The sequence below is a fragment of the Parus major genome, chromosome 7, assembly GCF_001522545.3.
Source record: "Parus major isolate Abel chromosome 7, Parus_major1.1, whole genome shotgun sequence".
In the NCBI taxonomy this organism is placed as follows: Eukaryota; Metazoa; Chordata; class Aves; order Passeriformes; family Paridae; genus Parus; species Parus major.
In genome coordinates this window covers 32,736,238-32,753,728 of record NC_031776.1, presented here as the reverse complement: position 1 = coordinate 32,753,728, position 17,491 = coordinate 32,736,238, and the positions used below count along the sequence as shown (strand labels likewise).

At 34.1% G+C, this 17,491-nt stretch overlaps 1 protein-coding gene across 4 annotated transcripts in view; it reads left to right on the top strand.

The window, feature by feature from the left end:
• The window catches only part of LRP1B (LDL receptor related protein 1B), a 620,609-nt gene that overhangs the window by 482,909 nt on the left and 120,209 nt on the right, over nt 1–17,491 (top strand). For all 4 annotated transcript variants that reach the window (XM_015635304.2, XM_033516047.1, XM_033516046.1 and 1 more), the window contains 3 exons: nt 7,301–7,490; nt 8,871–9,075; nt 17,182–17,374. In XM_015635304.2, coding sequence (XP_015490790.1) covers nt 7,301–7,490; nt 8,871–9,075; nt 17,182–17,374 — 588 coding nt within the window. The remainder of the gene's footprint in view (nt 1–7,300; nt 7,491–8,870; nt 9,076–17,181; nt 17,375–17,491) is intronic.

Below are 17,491 nucleotides of genomic sequence, written 5' to 3'. Positions count from 1 at the left end.
TGAGTCCCTGGTGAGGTCCTGTCTTCAACAGGAAGAAACAATGACAACAACAGCAATAAACCAGTCCAGGGTGTGCACACTGTGCCATGCCCTAACACCTTTATAATTTGTGCAATGTAGGGTTTTCTGAGGGGATTCTTTCATACCTCTAAACTCTCCTTCAGTCAACCCATGGTGGCTTTCTCTTTCTTTTTTTTCTAAGTCACTTTATCAGGTTAATCTCTCTTATTCCCACTTTAAAAAAAAAATTATCTTGTTCCTGCCTCTAATTTCCCACAAATGATCTTTTGGCTGATCTAAGTTGTTTCAAAGCTTATGTTTATACAAAGAGTCCTTTTTAGAAGTTAAATTTTCAGTTTCTAGGCTATTGGTGTTTTTATTTATTTATCACAGGGAGAAGTTTGAAGTAATATATTCACTAACCAAAGCCTGTCTCAATGTATCTATAGAAAAGCAGTGTATTGTTCCAGTAGGTTTAGTACAGTGGTACAACAGTAGACAGAAAACCAATGAACAAGTTAAAAATTACAGACAAAAGGTGAAATCCAGGAAAAATAAACAAAAAAACAAATGATAAAGAGGGAAAAGTATTAAGATGAGCTACACTCAGTGAGCTGTTTTTTCTCCTGCCTGTGTAAACAATGGCACTGAGACATTTTGCCAGTGTAGTGTCTTTCACAGCACAAAAAGGAAATGTTATGTGAAAAAAACACTCCTGTTTTGAACCTGAGGCACTCATGCCCAAAGAAAGCAAAAATCTTTTCACTGCTAACATAAAGTGTCAGATCTTGTGATGTATTTTAAGGCTTTTTACAGTTTGAATCTTTTAAAGGTGTTCCAATGTGTGCTACTATTCTTCCCAACTAAATGGGTCCAATTTAACTGTCAAAAAGGCATTTATGTTCCCATTTCTCTTACAGAGCATTACATTTTGTACATTGCATGAGATCCCTTTAGTTTTGAAGCTTTCTTCTCCAGGAAAGAACTTTTTAATCTGTTAAAAATAAATACTTGAATATTGCAGCTTTTCGTTGCATAAATGAATGGGATTCATGGTAACTGTGTGTGTTGGAATGGAGGTCCAGTGATTTTCACTTTTTAAAGGAAAGGTTGTTGTTAAGTCTAGGATATTTAAATAGTAAAACATAATATTTATTATTACAATGCCACCGTTGTTAGAGGAAAACAAAGGGTCTGGTTTGTCAATGTAATTTGTTTCTGTATATTGCTGCATATTAGAGAATCAGACAATCACAGAATGTTTTGATTGGAAGGGACCTTTAAGATCATCTTTGTTCCAAGACCCTGCCAGGGCAGGGATGCCTTCCACTAGACTAAGATTTGTGGGCAAAACCTGTGAGTTGCTATTATAGGTGAAGTTTACTAATTTTATAATAAGTTTTTCAAAATTAAATTTTATTTTAGAAATGTGTATCCCTGCACATTTAATGCTTTGTTTAGGTGCTCCTGGTGTGAAAATCCAAAATATATTCATGATGGGAGCTGACTTAAACTGATCTTTTAGCTTGGTATGTCCTGAGCATTCCCAAATTCATTACTGAGGAAAGGTGTTCCTGCCTATTGCACTTGAGATTGTTAATTCCTCATGAACAATGTTTGTGCCTTATTCAACTTTAAACATTGCCCTTAAATTTATATTGATGTACACATTTGATATTTTTTTTTTCCATCAGCAGATGTTATTTAGTTGCAGAAAAGGTAAATTTTGTTTAGTGAATTGTCAGGAAAAGGCTGCAGAGGAACACCCCTTTAATTTTATTGTTTGTTTTGTTTTTTTACTCTAAAGGGTAATGTGATCTAGCAAGTATTATTAGATCATAAGGCTTTAGTAGGCTATTCTGTCATTAATGCCTCAAATAGCTCTTTTTCAACAGCAACAATAAAAATGTATGATTACACATATTCATTATAAAACTTATTAGGGTAGTCATGATATTATTTTCAAAGTGGTATGGGTGAAGAGTTTTGGGGGGTTTTTTAGAGTGCACACGTAATGCATAGAAAGATCACTCCTCTAATTAGGAAAACATTTATTCCGTGAAAACTGTTGAGATTTTTAATAATCTAGTAAAGCACTTCCACCTCTATGTGTTAGCTTTCCATTACAGATTTCTTTCTGCTTTTAAAACTTCTTTTATATGGATTTGTTTAACTACATTGAAGTTAAGCAAACATAATAACATTTCCTAGCTAGTAATGATTTGTTGAAACATCCTGAGACAGTTCCAGTTATACAAAATACTATTGGTTTTCTAAATTGTTGAGTTCCCTGCTTTCTTTTGTTTGTGGTGTATCATAGTACATGTATCATGTAGTCCTTTACTACATTATTCCTCTGACCCTAAAGCATCCCTAAATTTATTAAAGAAGCAAGTTATATCTCAGATAATGAAGGACAGCATTGCAGGTTTGCATATGTGTTGTGCTTTTCCTTGGTAAATAATCAGGGAACATTTGTGGAATGTTGTCTGAAAAAAAAAGGAATTGCAGGTAGGTAGAGATTTTGTCATGAAAAGCTGTTGAATGTTTTGGCAGACACCAAATATTTTGCAAATATGAGATTTCAGTATTACACTTTCCACAAAAAAAAAAAAACCAAAAGTGTAAGGGTTTTTTTTCTGCTTTTAGAATGGTCTTAAAGTTCTTTATATCATTCCCAACAAATGCTCTTTCTTTCTTCTGTCTCAAGAAGTTTGAAGGAGTAATAAGGTTGCATCCATGGAGATGTTTGTAGCATCTTGGATTTGAGCTAATTGTTTCCTTGAAGAACCCAAAGCCTTTGCTCATGCTGTCTTATTGCATTTAATAACATTTTATGTGGGATAGCTTATAGCATGGGTTTGTTTTCTCAAAATAGAGAAAAAATGGTACAGATGTTTCTTCATCCTATATAATAGGTATAATTTTAGCAAATTTTACATCTGCTCTGAAACTAAATTAAGTTCTCAGCTTAAGTAGAATAATGTCATAACTGGTTATTGCAGTTTATTATCAACTTAGTTCTGTCTTAGAACTATTGTTCAGCAAAGGCTTTCTGGCACTCGACGAGCAAAGTGAGGGTGAGAATTATGTAAAGTTCTGATTGTGCAGTCAGTGAGAGATGTGAAAATAAACCCTTTCCCTCAGGTGCTGCTCTTGAGGCTGTGCTTTCACCCCAGATCAAAGGGTGACCACCTGTTACCTGTCACCACAATCCTACACAACCAGAGTGACAGGAACCGCGGTCCCCTCCCGCTGGGACAACCTGCAGGCGGAATCCTGAAAGGGAAATCACAACAGCCGAGTCAGAGAATGAAAACTGATCCTTAAAGCCATCAGTGTCCTGATATCAAAGTGCTCTTTATGCTCAATTTTATTAATTTGATGGCTTTTCAGTGTTAAAATAATGGTCATGTTGACAGTTCTTGATTTACACCATTGTTAAAGGAGTTTGTTAAAATAGGGAATTAGAGGAACAAGGTAATTGAAGTGGTACAACTGGAAATGTTTTGACTCTAAACTAGCTAGATAGATTTAAAACAGAAGTTAAGAGTTAAAAAAACTAAGAAATTGAGAAATATATCTATATACATATATATATATATATATATATATCTAAACTCAGCTATTATTTAAACTTTGCCCTTTAGTATTTTTATTTTGTGGTTGCAAAAAATAAGGGAGCGTGTTCTGAGTTCTTCAGTTATTGATTTGTTGCTCGTCTGTTCCCTGAGAAAGTCAGATGAAGATCAGCATGGCAATATTTATAGGCTGCATCTCATCTGTGGGACGCAATCTATCTTCGTTAGCTTCAGTAAAAGTGATAGATAGCATTTGGCAACGTAATGATGTGATCACTCTGGCATTGCCTTTGTAAATCATAGGCTGTTGCATTCTCTTGTGTAGATATTTAATCAGTTATACACCCCATTACTGATTTAATTCAGAACGTCAGTGGCAGGTGAATAATGTGAGTATTTGTATATTAATATCATATTGTATTAATGTTCTTTTCATTTAAGTATGCTATTCATGTGAAAATCATAAACTGTTGCTTCATGGCTAGAATAAATTTAATCAGTGCTGTAGGCATCTAATGCCATCAGTATTTTAATTCAATATGTCAGTGAAACAAATGGGATTCTTTTCATTTCCAGTTTCTTTATGCTTTACCAATTCAGAATATTACATGATGCTGCAAAAATATGGAGCTTAGAGTAAACAAATTGCTAATTTTCAACCTGTCGGTGGCTTTGGGACTAAATCCCCCAACCGTAGCACCAGAGAGGATGAGTACATATTTCTGATGTATTTCCTAGCAATTGAGTATATAATGATAAATTAAATTTAAGGAAAAAAAACTGCTCTGGAATATTCTTTTAGGGGAGTATGAAATAAGTAAATATAAAATAATATCTGTGCAAATCAGATATATATGATATAACACTGCTTAGGAATCTTCTCCAGTGTCCTGTCTTTAGAAACATAAAGTTGCTGAAATGTTTTAGTTTTAAGGAACAGCCTAAAGTTTTGAAGACTATTTCTAGGATAAATCTGTCCTTGGTCTCTGTTTTATCTCTGACAAAAAGATTTACAGGAATTTGGAGAGTCATCAACAACTAAACAAACAAACAAAAAAACTAACCAAACAAAAAGCTAACAAAATATAGAAACATATAAATTAGCAAAAACTGTACTGCTGGCACATCCAGCTCATGCCACATGTGAGCAAGAATAGAGTTACTTGTGTTCTCCATTGTAAGAATTTATCATAAAGTTGTATCACTCTAAATCTTCTGCCCTTGACTTTAAAATCACTTTATTTATAGATTTCTAAAGCTATTAAATGAGTTATTTCTCTATTGGTTGAGTTCTCAATTCCATAAGTAGAGAACATGATAAAATTAAAAGTTTATTAACAAATAAAAGAGTGTGCCTGTTGTAAATCCTTCAGAATTAATGCTTTTGGTGGAGTTAAGAAAATGTAATTGGGGTGTGTTTGTAGCAGATATTTTTCTTTTTTATTAATATCTTTTTTCTTGTCTTGTAGCAGTTAAATTTCTCTGATTTATTTTTTTAAGAGCATATATTTTTACTCTGAGTTTTTCTGTTTCAGCTGCTTATTGAACAATTGTCACCTACAGGTCTTTCAGCTAAACTTTATCTTTGAAATGTTCTTTTATAGCTTGATTTCTTTTATCTCTGCTCCCTTGAGAACACATGCATGTATGGCAAAGGGGTTTTTTGCAAAACTGTATATTTTATTTTATTAAAACATCTTTCACCCGTGTGCTAAATGCATTCTTGTCTCCATACATGTCATAATCTTCCATGTAGCTGTTTTCTAAAAATTTAGAAATTCCTATTTTATAAACAGTAACTTGGAATGAAACCTTCTTTTGTCACCTTTCACAGGCCTAAACATGGAACTGCAGTACGATATAAGGGGAGGAAAATTGAGTTTTCCTCTCTAGTAAAGAAATTACTCATACAATAACAAAGCTGGTGTTGAAGAGCACTTTCATCCCTGCAGTTGTGTTCTAGTTGATCACATCTTGCTGTGACAGGAACAACATCATTATTTTTTGTCTGCTAAAAAGAGTTTTGGACTACATTCTGTAATCAGTTTGCTCTCAAATTTCTTGACAGATTCAGACAGGAAACAAAGCTAAAGTTGATAGAAATTCAAGAGGTTACACCGGGAAAATGATTTTTTATTTTTTTCTGTCATCTTACAAAATAAAAGCAATACATGGTTTGATGGTTTGTTCATTACAAATGCAGTGTAGAATTGGTCAGAAAATGTCAATACATCTGTCATTTTTTAATAGAATCACAGAATATCCAAGTTGGAAGGGACCCACGAGGACCATTGAGGCCAAGCTGTGATTCCACACAGGGAAATCTAATAGTTAAATCATACATCTAAGAACATTTGTTTTAGTTTAGGGAATTGTATGTAGTTGTGAACTTGGATTCAGCCTATATATTTTAGTGGAAATCTCTGTCACAATATTGAAAAAACTGATTATCTTTGAATTTCAGTTGGTGATTTCCAAAACCCACATGACATTTCAATATTTTGAGGTACTTGTAGGTGAGCTGAAGGTACATGGGTTTGTTTCATAAATTCTGTTTCATAGGTAAGCAAACTGTTTTTACACATATTCACCACCTTTTAAGGCTTGTCATCTCATTTATTTTTTCTGTTGCTGCTTCTTGAGTACAAGTCATTTTTATTTCTCCAGAGATTTGTCACAAAATGTGACACCTGAAGATGGCCAAATGCTTTAACAAGAAAATACAAAAAAAAAATGATAAATCATTATTGGTTTCATAGTTTTGATTTATTTGTCTCAAAGTCTTGGTTCAGTGTTTGCTCTTTCAAAGTGGTCAAACTCTTGTTGGGACTTTTTTTTCTGTATATATGATTTGCATAGTAAAAACTGCATCTTTCAGCAAGCTGAATGTAAATCATAATAGCCAACATAATGTAATCCTAATTATATTTCTCGATTTTTGCCTTCTGTAGATCATTAATAAGCTGCATGGACCTTCTGGTCTAAAAATATTTGTTTCCAGCAAAATAATAAGTGGAGTTATCAACATACATATTTCTGTAGTAATTCACAAATAGTGGTAGGAAATAATTATTCCTATTTCTCACAGTCTGTCACTTTTATATATTGGGACTAAATACAGTTTATCTTTTCAGGGCATTAAAAATATGTTTTAGTTGCTTCTTAATATTTTTTTTTCCTAGCTCACAGTTTTTTGTGTTGAGTGAATGAGTTTGGTGTCATGGCTTATTAAAATTGTGTATTGATGCTGAGACCTTCAGAGTAGGTATTTTTTCAGTAATTTTCAGGTGTTTAGCAAAAGCCAATACAGTTGTTAACAGCAGGACACTTTGATCCCTATTAATGTAACGTGTCAGTGCTACAAAATACATTGAGAGGTGGTGTTAAATTATTGTCTTGAATAAATGTTTGTTATTTCTAATGTGTTATCTGGGGACACTGTAGTGGCAATATCAGTTTAATGATTGTTAGAATTGATAAATGTAAGTGTTATTAACAGTGGTCTTGCCCTCTGTGTTGTTTTAATTTAAATTTATGAGAAGAAAATGATAAGATTTTGATTGCAATAAAAACAAACAGCAGAAATGATAAAAACAATTGCAGAGTCAGTCAGCTGAAATAACTGAACCCTGCGAGTCTGCAGGATCAGCTCTGAGGGAAAACACAACCAGCCGTGCCGTGAGCAGGAGTTTGATTTTCTCTGTCACCGTGTCTCGCAGATGTCGGCTCGGTGGAGGGCCTGGCTTACCACAGAGCTTGGGACACTCTGTACTGGACCAGCTCCACCACCTCCTCCATCACCAGGCACACCGTGGACCAGCGGCGCCGCGGGGCCTTCAACCGCGAGGCCGTGATCACCATGGCTGAGGATGATCATCCCCACGTGCTGGCCCTGGATGAGTGCCAAAAGTAGGTGTTGCATCTCTCCCACAAACCCCAATTCTTGCCCAGTGTCAAGCAACGCTTCTTTATTTTAGTCAACCAATATTGCTGAACCCCACCAGGGCTGATTAGACTTCTCCGTTTAGGAGATAAAAGTTATCATGTTTTTTTGTTGGTATCTTTCATTGTCTTGCTCTTATAAAGGAGTTGTAGAAACAAGATTGAACATTTGATATGTTTTTATGTTTCAGATCAAATAATCATTGCATTTTCATGGAATGTTAAAAGAATTCAAGCTGCTTTTCATAGGAATTAGCTAAATGCAAAATATCGAGTGGTCATTTTCTCAGATGTGTCACTCTTACTGCTCAAGTCAAAAAAAAAATCCAAAATTTATTCAACCACTTACAAAAAGAAGTCTGATTTTCTTGTGTGCAAAGTAGAGGCCCATGTGTATATCACAGTGCTGTATAAAAGTATGCAACAATGGACAAAAACCTGCAAAAAATTCTATTTTAGTTCATGCCCAGCACTATCAAAAATATTGTGTTAGTGAGAGGATTTTTATTTCCCTTCAGTATCTCACGCATTTGAGGTACTTCAATTTCCTCTGTTAATTCTAGGAGAAAGGCAGCCTGCTTTTTCTGCTCATTGTAACTGTCTGTGTCTTTTGTGGAAGTTGTGGAGCATTTCTGCCATATTCAATTCTATGTTTGATTTGTGATAACTAAATGTACAAAGCTGTATGAGTAGTGGAGCGTATTTCCAAGTCTGAATTCATGTCCTGTTAATGCAAATCAAAAGTTTATGCTGCCCTGCAAAATACAATTACCAAGGTACCATTAATAAAGCCCCTAAGCTCTGATGGAGATTGCAGTGAGAGGAGGGGCAGGTTCTCAGTCTATGAATTAGAATTCCATCAGCAGCCCATTCCAAAACATTTTCTGTCATTGTTAACAGCAGCAAGGGGCTGACTGAGCCAGTCCTTGGGTGTGCAGAGAGTTCTATCACTGCTCTAATATGGGAGAAGCTGCAGATTGATTTCACTGTTAAATATTACTAATGCACACATTAACAGAATTAAGTTTATATCATTACACAGCTTGTATCTCTCTCTAATATTAAATTACTACAGAGACAAGATCAGGATTGAACAGATTTGTAAGAGAAAAAAATTGTACTCTTATACAAATTAATGAACTAGGAAACTGCTGTAATTTATATGTATAATTTATTTATAGGCTGTTACATTTTCTTATTCACTATTGATTATCGCAATTATTTATAGATGCCATTCAGAATTGTTTATGGTGGCATTTGCTGTTTTTTCTCTGTTGCTCATTTAGTAGAGAATTAAATTATAAAATGTATCTTATGGTTTTGTTTGTTATTTTGATTTTAATACAGCTTAATGTTTTGGACTAACTGGAATGAGCAGCTCCCAAGCATCATGAGATCCACCCTCTCAGGCAAAAATGCCCAGGTTGTCATTAGCACTGATATTCTGACACCAAATGGACTCACCATTGATCACAGGGCAGAGAAACTTTACTTTTCAGATGGCAGCTTGGGAAAAATTGAGAGGTGTGAATATGATGGATCACAAAGATATGTAAGTAAAATGCTGCATGTACTCATTGTATGTTTGTTTGCATTCATTAGCCTCTTCAAAGTAACATTGTTACAGAAAGATTAATAATTGCCTAATTTTCTCCCTGTATTATTTGTATATTAGACTTTTAACTCTATTGAAATACAAATAATGCTCAGTTTGCTCAGAATTTCTTTTGTGTAATACTTGAGTGTTACTGAACAAATCTCATCTCTAATATTTTCTAACTCTACATTTTCAGATATTGAACTGTTCTCCATTACTCTTTCATCATAATATATTTTGGTCCTTGAATACTCTCTTAGTTTCAGCTCAAGCAGATCTTTTACTAGGAATGTGCTGAAGGCAGTTGATCTGTGCTTGTGGTTTTGTTACATCTTTAGCACTACGTTTCTCATATTTCATGAAATCTTTATTTCAGGGATTTTGTACCTACCTCCCAAAGTTCAGGATAAAATGAGTGAAGGGCATGTTCTGGCTTGTATTCAATTCCCAGCTTTACAAGAGAGTGCACATCATCTCACTTTGATATCTATTAACTTTTAAAAAGTGCTTCATATGCAATATATGCGATTAGAATTTTTTTTTTCATCTTAAATGAAAATAATATGGGTTTTTTGAATCTTATCCAGAAGTTCCCCACTATTTTTAGACAATTTTTTTTTTTCAGAATAAAATAGGAGAGCCAAGCTTGTAAAAGCAGAACTGAAGTACAGTCTTCAGGGATAGGCATGTGCTTTTCCTTTTATAAAAGCTAACCACAGCTCACTAATGCTTTCAGATGCAGTAACTGTATCAGAAACTTGGCAAACCAGCCAAATGGATTCTGAAGTTTTCATTCTCTGACTATATACTTACTAACACTAAATGGAAATACAAGGTAGTTAGTTAAGTACAAGATAATTAGTAGGTTGTGATTAAATAGTTTAATTTCATCTTTGCATAAGGTATAGCAAAATAGGCATCACAGACATGAAGTAGGATGTGATGCCACTTAGATACAGAAACCATTATTAAAATATTTCTTTTTTAATCAGGTCTTTGGCTTTCACTTTTCAGCATCAAGAAGAAAAAGATCATTCAGTTTGCTCAGCAATTAAACAGTGATACCCCCAATTTTTTCTGAGCACCTTGCCTCTTGGTTTGGCTTTCTGACAATTTACTTCTCCTTCTCCATTGCAGTACACAACAAACCTCCTGAACACAATGATCTGAGTCCAGCTCTTCTGAAGGGTTTTTTGGTGCTCTGGTGTGTTACACCAATACCTGTTGTGGGATAATCAGCTGATTCTCTTGTAGAAAGTGTGATCTAGGTTCCCACTCTTCCTGCATTACTGAGGATTTTTATAGCAGAAGGAAAAGCCCAGCAGGCTGCTTGGCCTCTAGCAGCACTTCAGCAGAGTGATCACACTGTAGATGCATTTTTACTGAAACAAGCAATGCCAGAATCCAGCCTGTTAACTCTATTATTGACCTAGTGAAAAATAATATTTCCAGGGCAACTGTTTTACTTTGCTCATGTGCTGTCCAGCTGGATGAGATCCCTGGTTTCTGTGGCATCAGTCAAGTAATGATTGTTCTGGTGATTCTTCAGGGTGTTTCAGTCATCAACCACATGTCAAAAGGAGTTTAAACAGATTACTCTTTTCCCCAGAATCTCTTCATTGCTCTCTGGTTTCAGTTAGGCTAACAAGGGTAGAAATTGGATAGTAGAACATGAAAGGATAATGGTAATGTAATGAATTTTCTTCCAGATAGCAGCTTCTTCCTTCATTCTGCTCACCGCAGTAATCTCGTACAATGAATTAGTAGAAAATCATTTAGCAATATTGAACTGACTCTTTAAAGTGGATTGTTAGGGTTTATTGATTTTTGTGTTGAGCTGATATTTAATACTAGTGTTTGGTTTCAGGAAGACTCCTTCAAGTTTGGAATATTTTTTGTTGCTATTGTTCCTTTTTATTACTTAGAAGATATTAAGTTTGTTGGGGTTTGGTTTTTTAACAGTTTTTGTTCTGTTCTGCCAGATCTTCTCTTTTAAAAAACAGAAGAGGCATTTTTTAATATTTTTTTTTCAATATTCTTTCCCATTTTCTTACACTTTTTCTCCTGCTCTTACTTTGATTTAATATAGTGGCCACAGCTGGTTTTAGCTGCTTAGTGCTTTAATTACAACATTTTCTTTTTTTATGAGCACAGAAACTGAGCCAACAGCAAATAAAGCTGATTTCAAGTTGTGACTTTTTTTTTCCAGTAAATCATGAGCTACTTTGATTTATTTTTCCTTTTCTTCTTCAGTATTAAGTATTTTCAGCGTTTTACATATGAAAAACTAAAAACATTGTTAACTTCCTGTGAACAATTTTTATTTTAACATCCAGGCTGGAAGGTTTTGGTCTCAGTTATAATTTTGTAGGCCTATAGGTGTGATTGTTACTATCAGTATGGGTTTAGAGTTGTTTCTAGTAATTATTACCTTCATGTAATTGCAGCCTGCCAGTAAGAGTAACTTTCAGTTTCTAGGATGTTTGATTTTATTCTGTTGAATTTTTGTATTAAGGCAATTAAAGAAGTTCCACAGTCGCTGTACAACTTCTGTTTTATTCAAACTGATTTTATCATACATCCTCTTCAGTCTATAGCAGAAGTGCAAGCTTTAGTTTTGGCTGTGCATATAAACTTGAGTTTAATAATGACCTCTAAAATTTGCTTTTCATGTGTGCTGTTGTATTTATTTGAAATGCAAGTATCATTGAGGGCAGCAGAATAATTGTGGTCAGTTCTGGGAAGGTATTCATGATGACATCAATGTTACCTTGAGAAGTGACCAAATAACTCACTAAGGCAGGATAAAAGTGAGATCAGCCAAAGCAGCTGGAACAGAGCAAAACTGTGCAAAATATGAGCGATTTGAAATGTAGAATGTCTAACTGAATTAAAATAAAAATATGCAAAAAATCCTTAAAAGAGGTTCTCACCAAGTTCTGAGTAGTAGCAGTTAAAAATGATGCAAGTCCTGAATGTGATTCTGTGAACAATCTCATTGGTGTATTCTCTATGAACAAATCAATATTCAGACATGAAAACAAGCCCAGAAGAAAATAATGTCAATTAGGACGTAGATATTTTAATTAGCCTTGATGGTTGGTCTAGGAAAAAAAAACAAAAAGTTGAGCCTACTCTCATAGACAAATTATTTCACCAGTTTCTGTAGTTTCTCTGTAATTATTCTGAATGGCACTAAAAACAATAATAGTAGAGAAATAATAAAAACCAGTGAAAAATGACATTTTTAGCACAATAAGCACAATTTACTGCCTAGACATTTAAGTTTACTGTGGTTTGCTTCTCTTTTTTTCTTCCCTATTATGATTGTTACAGGAACAAAAGTTCTTTTCTTGGCTTCTCTTAATCAATTCTTTTTTCTGTGTTTGAAAAGCAGCTGGAATAGTATAGATATTCTTGCCAATTCATGGCACTAGAAGTGAAGTTGTGGATTTTTAAATTTTCTCTGTCCAGCAATATAAATACAGTAATTGGAGCAGGAGTGTTCCATTCTTGATTGTTTTCTCTCACAAATATATATTAAAAAAGCCTTTGTTTCTCAACTTTTCAAAGGTCCACATTTCCTTTCAACGTTCATCTGAAGCCCCAAACCAGTAGAAAGAGTGAAATACCCAATTCCTGTTTAATTTGCTGTTTTTCTCCAGCAAATGGAGTTCACTCCCTTGACGTTGATTTGTTGCTTCTTTCAGTAGTTATGTTAAAAAATGTTAATTTTGAGCCTAATGAAAGTCATTCCCTTGCCAAAGGCAGTAAAATCCTCTGATCCCTATGAGGCAGATCCCTGGTTGAGACAGATCCAACATTTTCAGTTTGGGACAGTTTATAAAGTGTCTTGAAGTCCAGTATTGGTAGCCTGCTTGAAATTACCTTCAAGAAGGAATTAATGAACAGATAAAACTCATCTCTAAGGCTATGGAGGGCAAGATTATTCATGATATCTCAAGATCCAACAAAATTCTAGATTGAAGTGAATCTAACATTAGATGAAGTTGTTTTTTATGAAGTTTAAATATGTCATTTATGAAGTTGAAAATAATTATCAAGGGATTAATAAGTATATAGTTTCAAAGACCCTGATTAGTATAACAGTGGTAAATAAAGATAAAAAAGAGCTGTGTACTTTCCATTTCCATGGCACTGAAAAGTACAAACCTTTTATTAGCAGTTGCCTAATCTATCATTCTGCTGAACTGCAAAGTAGCAGCTGGAACACTGCAAATTCAGCACTGAGGTTTGATTTTCAGTGTCCTAGACATTCATTGCTAACATGGAGAAACAAAAATGCATTGTTGGGGAGGAAGAACTTCTGATTTTGTTACATTGTGATTGGAAAATTCCATGGAAACTTAATCTTGCTATTCTTGCTAAGAGTGGTCTTCTAGTTGTCCATTGTATCCTTTTCTATAATTCCAGTTATTTAGAATTTATTTATGAAAGACAAAATAAATGAAAGAAAAACCATGTATTAAAGCTGTGTTGAAAATAATCTTTATTCAAACTAATGGACAAAAGAGCATCACAACAAAATCAGAGTTTAATCTAAATGTACCTTTTCTTGGTAAATAAATCAAATACATAAAAGTTATCCCTTAAATTATTTCATTTTCCCAAGTCTGTGCAAAAGGTTTCCTGGTATTTCTTTATCATATAACTTTTTCCATAGGTTCCTCTTCAATAAAGTTTTAAAATCTGTATCCATAACTAAACAGAGATGGGATACCATTTTAGGTCTTTCATTTTAAAGAATAAAATATATAACTTTGACCTATGTGGTGCTCTGTATAACTTGGTTCTGTCAGACTTTTAATTCAACTAAAATGTTATTTTTTAATTACTGGTATCACTTTATGGTTGTATAAACATTTTAATATTGACTTTAAATTGTATTTGTAACCTTTTTAACTGTAGTTTTGTGTACACAATTGTACACTGCTTTGGGAATCTTTAGAAAAGCTAAGAACCCTTAAAAAATATTCAAAAGCTTTATTAGATACTGCTGCCTATTTATTAAGAATTTTGAAAGAGAATTATTAATAATAATCCATTCATTAGCATTTAAATATTTACAAAAGATAGAAGTAAATAATAGTCTAAGCTGGTGCAATAACTTTATGCACTTTATGCACTGTAACTCTTTTAAAAAACCCAATATTTCTGTAAAAGTTTTGTGTTGTCATGATAAAAATCATTGAGTCTACTTCTTAATGACAATCTAATAAGGGTTTTATATAAATCATTAAAATTACAGTATTCTGTCAGAAATTCTCCACCTGACACCTCTCCCTGGCTGGCTCCTTTGCTTTTTCAGTCAAGTTTTTCTAGAGAAACTGCTACCAGATCTCAAATTAGAGCTGTCAAGTGCTAAACCAAAAGCTTCCTGGACAACTGAAAAAGCAGAATTCAAAACAGAAAGGATGACAATTAAAATTAAATTGTTTCTCAATTTCTGACAACCCCCACCCCTCCAGTCTCCTCATCTCTTTACAGGAACCAGATAAAAAATTTTCATCTGTTACATAGAGCTTGAAATATCTTCTATAACTGAACTTTGGTATCATTTAGTATTAAAACATGGGATGTACTCTTGGATGTGTCTGACTTCCACCCTTGCAGGTGGCAGGGATTGTAGGAATGTCTTTTCATGATTCCTTAAAGTTTTAAAATTGTACTTGAATTCTTGCAAGTTTTAGTATGAACTTAAAAAAAATGAAAATACAAAATTGTCACAACTTTCAGTATTATTATATAAATTAGAATTTCAGAGTGCTATAAAGGTGGCCAAAAGCTGATAGAAGTATGAAATCTGTATTTTGGTTGCTCGAATAAAACCAATGTCCTTGGATAGGGCTGTGACATAATGCAGAGACTCCAGGAAATGAAACACAATGAGCAATAGTGAAAAAATGTTTGGTTTTGTGGCACCATTTGGATCTCAGCTCTCCCAAGGCTCAGCAGCAATGACCAGTTCTGTAATGATTTTACATTCTGTTGCAATCTGAGATAAGTTACAACACACAAAGTTGAGCAGGGCAGTGCTTTAGCCTTGGTTGTAACAATAAAACTTTTCCAACTGGGACAGTTTCACACTAGCACAAAGAATATGGGGCTGCAAAATCTGCATGGCCAGATTTCATAAAGGTCTTTCAGAAACTTATATGATTTTTATTTTTTTTTCCTGAAATGTCTGAATATGAATAGTGCAGGCTTTTAAGGGTGTATTATGAAAACTGTCTTACTGGAAATGTGCACAATTAGAGAAAAAATCTTTTGCCATTAATATATTCCCATTTATCTTTTAATACTTTTAGTTCTGGAAAAATGTTGGCTAGAGAAAGTTGTCCTCTTGGGATATTTATCACTGGGAAAAAAATATTTCCTGAAAAAAATGATTTGCTGTCCAACCTTCTTTAAAATATACAGAAATACATGATGTGCATAATGAAGCAGAATTTCTTATAATTATCTGATTAATGTAAGTAATTTTGACATCCTGTCTGTATAAGTGAATTTAAACATGGACAGGAATGCTCCTATGCACAGGACTAGAATTATTTATGTTAGCAGGTTGTTGAGATACCTTGAACTGGTCCAAATGGGAACAAACCTGGAGCATCCCTTGGTGTTGAATCCTGCAGAAATGAGGCACTTCCTTCATCTCCAAGGCACAGCTGTAGTATCAAAATTAGGGACTTTTGTTTCACAAAATGAAATTTGGATGCCCTGTATATTAGGTGCACATGGAGAGAAAGATTTCCTACACACCCACAATGAATTATTTAATAATTAAATATGGGATTGACTATTATTACTCCGTTCTCACCCCAGCACTTTTTAAAGAACTGCCACACAGCATCACCTTGCAAGCACAATGGGCTGGGGTCCATCAGATTGCTGTTCATGGAAGAAATCTCATTGTTAGAAAATCCTTCTAGGAAAGGGGTTAAAGCACACAAAGCAGATGGAAAACCATGGTGATCTAAGTTATGTTAAAGGATATAATTTTTCTAGTTTTATCCCAATTTCCCTATGATAAGTAGCAGATAGACACAGGATGATTTTTTTTTTTTTCATAGCTTGGGTGAGAACAGTTCACACTTTATAAATATACATAGCTTACTATTTTTTTTCCCAGAGAAACCTAGAAGGCAATTCAATAAAAATAATGAGTATTACTTATGTCCATTTTCTAATGGAGAAATATTAAACCCCTTCCAGTAATTCTCCAGCCAAAATTAAACTTTCAACTAAAAAGCTGATAAAAATTTGTCAGGTTCTTCAGAAGGGAAACTGTCCATGTAAAATTTTTAATTCTGATACATGAAAAGAAAGAACATATGCAAATATTTTACAGCTGCTGTGATTTTGATTGGGATCAAATTGTATTTCTAGATTTTTTTTTCAAACCTTTCTATATAGTGACCGTCATTCATTTTTCCTTCTAAGCTTTTTTTTTCCTTCTAAGCTTTAAATTGCTTATTACTGTGGTGAGATTTTTATTTTTTTTCCTTCTAAGTTTTAAATGAACTATTACTGTGGTGAAGTATTTTGGTTGGGGTGTGTTTTTTAGAACTTTAAAACATGAAATATTTATTGTCTAGAGTTCAATTTTCTAATGTGATGATGTGGTGGTGTGAAGAGTGGTGAGCACTCTTCAGTTCTCTAAAGCTCTTCAGTTCACTTTGGCTCCCAAAGACTGAATTTTTAGACTTTCAGCCTTGCTGAAAGAACCTCTTCTCTTTTCTCTCGGAGCTGTTAAGCAGGTAAAGTGTTGAGTAGGTATTTTTTACAGGCATATTTAGATAAACTGTGATTTTTTTTTTTAATTAAGGAACAGATGCTTAGTTTTCTGAAATTTGGATGCCTGTGGCATCCTTTTAACACATTTTTAAGTGCTGTTATCTCATTTCCCCAGATGCAGCAGGTATAAAAGTATTAAGTGTTTTGTCTAAAAGTGATGGGAGTCACAGTGTGCACTTTAAAATCTTCTCATTCAGTGACAGCTCTTCCTTTCCTGTTTCTCTTCTGCATTTTGCATTTTAGGTCATTGTCAAGTCTGGCCCAGGCACCTTCCTCAGCCTGGCTGTGTATGATGAGTACATCTTCTGGTCAGATGGGGTGAGGAGAGCCATCCTACGTTCCAGCAAATACACGGGAGGAGATACCAAAGTTCTCCGCTCCGATATCCCGCACCAGCCAATGGGAATCATCGCTGTTGCCAACGACACCAACAGCTGTAAGCTACAAAGCACTTTTCTTAATGCCAATATTATTAATTTCAAGGGTTTTATTTAGTTTTAGCCTAGTTAAAAGTTTATGTGGTGTTTCAGAAATCTTTTTGTTAAGAAAAGAT